The sequence below is a fragment of the Nestor notabilis genome, unplaced genomic scaffold, assembly GCF_000696875.1.
Source record: "Nestor notabilis isolate BGI_N333 unplaced genomic scaffold, ASM69687v1 scaffold28039, whole genome shotgun sequence".
Classification (NCBI taxonomy): domain Eukaryota; kingdom Metazoa; phylum Chordata; class Aves; order Psittaciformes; family Psittacidae; genus Nestor; species Nestor notabilis.
In genome coordinates this window covers 7,573-12,728 of record NW_009943653.1, presented here as the reverse complement: position 1 = coordinate 12,728, position 5,156 = coordinate 7,573, and the positions used below count along the sequence as shown (strand labels likewise).

Genomic DNA, 5,156 nt, shown 5'->3' with positions numbered 1-5,156 from the left:
CCGCTCATGCCGGGAGGTGTATGGTGTGGAGCTGCAGGATGTCCAGGAGCGGAGCCTGCATGGGGACAGCAGGAGGGCTTGGGACAAGCAGAGATGGGTGAGGGGGATGGCAGCAAGTTGCTGCAGCGCCCCAGGACACGTCTCACCAGCACCTCTGCAAGCCCTCGGTGCCAGCACAAACCTTTGGTGCCGGCACAAGCCCTCGGCACCGGTACAAGCCCATATCAACGCTGCATCCCCCATCTCACCACGCACCGGGGTTCAGTGCCCGCCAGCCGGCTCTTGTCCTCATCTCCCGAGTGCCTGTCCTCCTTGTCCTCGTTGTGACCCCGGTCGGAGGATGAGACGCTGAGGCTGGCGTTAACCGCCAGGAATTCGGAGCTGCTGTACACCTGAGGGGAGACGAGCCATCAGCAAGGAGCAGATTTGGGAATCCAGGCGCTCCAGCAGCAGCCAAGACACCGAGGCTCAGCACAACTGTGCCGGCTGCAGTGCCAAAGCGTCTCATTCCGGCTGCCGGAGGAGGACTTGGAGCACCTTGCTGAAGCGATGGGAACAGGAGGAGAACTGCCCGATCTCCACAGATGATTCCTCGTCGTTGGTTTCTTCATCCTCTGAGTCCAAGTGCTGGTACCTCTCAGAGCGAGCTGAAAGCAAGAGCCAGAGCAGGCAGAGGGGTCACCGTGCCCCCAGCACACTGGTCCTGCCTGATCCTGCCGGGACCTACACCCATGGGAGCTGCATTGCGGCTGACAGCCCAGCCCCAGGTCCCTGGGGAGTTTTGGGGTGAGAAGGTTTTTGGTAAGACTGAGCAGCCTGGAAACAGGATTGTGTCTAGTTTGTGACTTTAGTTGTCAAGCGACCAACTTCACCCAGGAGTTTTCCATCTCCTACATCCCACAGGAGCACCTGAACTGGGATAACGGATTGACAGAGCAGGGGAAAAGAGGATGGATTTGGCCTCACTGTCAAAGTAGCTGGTGTCATCCTCCGACTCGAGCTGGGGGATGAACTCGGCCTTCTGCCGCAGCAGCCCGTTCCAGTCCAGGTGGAGGAAGAAGGAATGGTGCTTCACCTCGTGTGCACCCCCTGCCAGGCAGAGAGACCCACATCAGGGGCATTGGCAGCATCTGGGATGCTCCAACTCCCATCCCAAATGGCACCATCTCTCCTCCATGCAAAGCAAATGGCTTAAACCAGGATAGACCAGAGCCCTGTGCAGGCTCCTTGGGGTGAACCCTGAGTAGGAGACCTCCTCTGAGCACCCTCAACGTGGCTTTGGATTCAGCACAACACCAGCTTGGTCTAACTTGAGGTGCCAGGTCACCCCTCAGCGCTACACAGGCACTGCCATGCGTACCAGTGCCCAAGCGTTCCAGGGGACACTGTCTCAGCAGCCGGGTGATCAGGTCCTGGGCATCTGCAGGAAGAGCTTCATCCCCTTCTGGCCACATAATTTCATCTGCAAGGAGAAAGGAAAAGGAGTTTGGAGTGGCCGGAAGAGTTGGGGATTGTGATGATGTGAGGTTGTAGGAGAAGCTGCTTCCGGGCAAGAGGAAAGTCCCCCAGGAGCTGCAGCCCATGAAATCGAGCTCCCAAACCAGGAAATCAAAGCTTGAGGAGCCTCTTTGCTGCTCAGCTGAGTATGAATGAAGGAACGAAGCTCTCTGTGTGCTAAGGATGAGCCAGGACTGCTGGGAAGAGGGAACCACCAACACTCACCGCTGATAACCTGCCCAAAGAGCTCCTCGGGGGTGTCTCCAAAGAAGGGGACGCAGCCCACCAGGAACTCATAGAGGATGATGCCCATGGCCCACCAGTCAACGGGCTTCCCATAGCCCTGGATGAGGATGACTTCTGGGGCAATGTACTCCGGAGTTCCACACACCTGCATGGGAAGCAGTGGCTGATGCCTCTGCAACAACCTCTACAACAAGTCTCAAGGCTACCCCGGTCCTTAGAGACAGCAGATCGGCCAAGTGGAGCAGGACCTCGTACCTGCTTGTCCATGAACTCCCGAGTGTCCTTCTCCATATGTCCTTCATAGAGGTTCGTGGTCATGTTCATCAAGCCGATCTTTGACAGACCGAAGTCTGTCAGCTTTATGTGGCCCATGGAGGTGATGAGCAAACTGCAAGAGAAGACAGATGCCCCACAATGATGCTGTTTGCTTCTGGGGGGACCTGAGCGGGACCAGCCAGGCCCCAGGATGGAAGCAAGTATTTGGGCACCAAACCCCATGATCTCCTTCTGCCTTATCCTCTTGGCTTGGATCAGTGCCTCTCCCTTCCCCATCCGAACCCAACCCAACCCTTGCTCAGACCTGACACGAGTCCTCACTTGTCAGGTTTGAGGTCCCGGTGGACGATGCCGTAGTTGTGCAGATACTCCAGCGCGAGAACGGTCTCGGCAAAGTACATCTTGGCCATGTCGACAGGCAGCGGGCCCATGTTCTTCAGCAACGTGGCACAGTCTCCCCCTGTGGGGACACAGGTCCTCCTGAGCATGGGCGCTCGGAGGAGGCAGGGCCAGCATCAGGCAGGGCCACGCTGCCTCTCCCACCAGCAGGCTCCCAGCCAGACCCTCCTTGGAGCAGCGTCGGTGCCCGGCCACAGGGCACAAACCCACTCCCAGGGGAGCACGGCCGCCACCTCCATCAAGGTGAGATTCAGGATCACAAAAGCATCTCCTAGTGCTCTCCCATCTGCTCCCTGGAGCAAAGCAGGGCAGAGGATGCCCAGGAGGTGTTCTGGCTGCTCAGACATCGATGTTTGCACCATCCAGCCCTGAATCCCGTTCTCACCTTCCACATACTCCATCACCATACAGAGGTGTCGCTTCGTCTCGAAGGAGCAGAACATGCTGACCACAAAGGGGTTCTCCGCAAAGGTGAGAATGTCCCTTTCCACAAACACCTGCTGGATCTGGTTCCTCAAGATGAGGTTCTGCTTGTTGATCTTCTTCAAGGCAAAGCGCTGCCGCGTCTCCCTGTGCCTCACCAGGTACACAGCCCTAGGAGACAGCAAAATGCCTGCACCTCAAAGCATGTTCTCCGTATGTTCACCACGAGCAGACAGGGAGGACTTGGGAGAGGTTTACAGATGGAGACAAGTGTTGGGACCTTCCCAACTCACCCATAAGCCCCATTGCTGATCAGTTTGATGGTCTCAAAGTCACCCTCACAGGGCTTCCTCCGAGGAGCGGTGGCTGAAGGCTGGCTCTGAAGAAGACACAGAAGGTTTCTAACATTTCCCAGCACGCTGGCATCCATCTGAGCACCATCACACATCACCTCTGAGAGCTCCTTGTTGCCACAGGACATCCCTCCCTGAGCCCTCTCCAGCTGTGAACCCCAAACCAGAAGAGCGAGATGCTCTGCAGGCCAAGAGTCCACCCAAGAAGCCAGATGAGGGACTGTGAGATATTACACCTGAATAGAGCAGCCACCCCTGGGGACAACCCAAACTAACATCTCCCAGCCTAAGATCGCAGAGGAGCTGCTTCAAGGAGCTTTGGTGTGGGGTGGGACAGGATGAAGCTGGAGGCAGCACATGGGACATGCAGGTAGGACCATGCTCACCTCACAGGCATCATCGTTCTCTGGCGTGATGGTGTTCCCACTGTCGAAGTGATCCAGCTGGACCATCTCTGCAGAAGACAGGGATGGTTTTCACCTTCTTCATGCTCAACCCTCACCAAAATAACCCCCCACAACCACTCGCTCTCCAGACTCAGAGATCCCACAGGGATTTAGCCACATGCTTTGCCCGAGCTGGAGGAATTCAGGTGATGGCATCAAGAGGTTGGATACGAGGTTAAACATTGAGATAATTCTTTTTTCCATGGTCATCCCCATGTTCCTCAGGGATTATGGTTCTCCCCACGAGGCCGGGGTTTCCTATGGATTAATCTGCTTTGCTAAATGTGCTGGGAGCAATAATGCGGGATGTGGGGCTGGCCAGGAGTCGTGGACACTGTCACCCTGGTCCTGCCGCGACCCACCCTGTGGCACCAGCGCAGCTCTGCTGCTCCCTCTGCCACCTCCCAGTGCTCATTCACACCCGCCAGTGGCCCAAACGGGGAGTCCACACCCCACTGCAGACCGTGGGGCCACCAACCTAAGTGCTGCCCTACCCTCCAGTGGGTCCTTGACGAGCCCGAGTTGGCTGATGATGTACCGGGGAATATCGGTCTTTATTCCCTGGCCAACTTTGGCGTGTCCTTCTGCAGCTTCCAGGAGATGGTAAAACTCCTCTGGGTCAAACTCCTGGGTGGGGAAAACCACACACAGTTTAGGAGAGAGGCTTTGCACCTTGAAAACCTTTCCTTGAAGCCTTGCAGGTGCCACCAGTGGTTGGGGACAGGCTCTGGATGCACACAGGAGAAAGCTGAGCACTGCTCCTGTTTCTAGCATCATTCCCCCATCTTTCCCCATGGAAAGAGTTGATGGAAAAGAAAACCTGTAGCCCCACGAGTTGCCCTTGGAGGGGAAACCAAGGACACCCCACCAGGAACATGCTTTGACAGGGCTCCTTCTTCCAGCTGCAGGAACCACAGCACAAAGGTGAGGTGCAACAGCCAAAAAAAACCCCCTTGAAATGGCTGATAAAAAGCCTTCCAAGAAGTTCACTTCTCCCTGCTCCACCAGGGAAAACCAGCTTCTCCTCTGTAACGCCAGGGCTGGTCTGAGCTCCTTGTTACAGCCTGGCCAGGGTGGTGAGGAGCAGTGGTTCCCATGGTGGACCAGGCAAGGTGGTGGGAAGATGCCTTGTCCTTCCTGGCAAGCCTGCTCTCCGGGTGGGCAGGGAGCAGCAGCACAGGCATCTCACCAGGCACTCCAGGAGGCGAGCAGGCCGGGAGATGATGATCAGCAGCTTCCTCACCAGTTGGTCGATGAACTTCACCTCCTCGCTCTCTGAACGCTCCTGAGCCTGCCGGGGAGGAGACCCAAGTCAGGCGTTGCTCAGTGGCCTCGGGAGGACACGGGGCAGGAACTGCCCCATACTCACATCTCGGAGCATCTTCTCAAGCTTCTCCTGCAGCTCCATGAAGTAGCGGGAGGTGATGAGAGCTCCCTGGGACTTTGCCAAGCAGTCACGGGCCAGCTCGATGATTTGGTGGTGGATGAAGCCCAGCACCCCGTCTGCCAGCGGCAG

General features: G+C 57.0%; 1 protein-coding gene across 1 annotated transcript in view; it reads right to left on the bottom strand.

The window, feature by feature from the left end:
- The window catches only part of LOC104411593 (microtubule-associated serine/threonine-protein kinase 3-like), a gene marked incomplete at both ends in the record, with an annotated part of 11,142 nt that overhangs the window by 2,371 nt on the left and 3,615 nt on the right, over nucleotides 1-5,156 (bottom strand). Inside the window, 13 exon segments of the mRNA XM_010022047.1 lie at nucleotides 256-392; nucleotides 538-647; nucleotides 967-1,089; nucleotides 1,361-1,462; nucleotides 1,723-1,888; nucleotides 1,999-2,131; nucleotides 2,341-2,479; nucleotides 2,804-3,012; nucleotides 3,135-3,220; nucleotides 3,581-3,648; nucleotides 4,135-4,267; nucleotides 4,830-4,931; nucleotides 5,010-5,156. The exon segment at nucleotides 5,010-5,156 is cut by the window's right edge and continues 20 nt beyond it. Of these exon segments, the coding sequence (XP_010020349.1) occupies nucleotides 256-392; nucleotides 538-647; nucleotides 967-1,089; nucleotides 1,361-1,462; nucleotides 1,723-1,888; nucleotides 1,999-2,131; nucleotides 2,341-2,479; nucleotides 2,804-3,012; nucleotides 3,135-3,220; nucleotides 3,581-3,648; nucleotides 4,135-4,267; nucleotides 4,830-4,931; nucleotides 5,010-5,156 (1,655 nt within the window).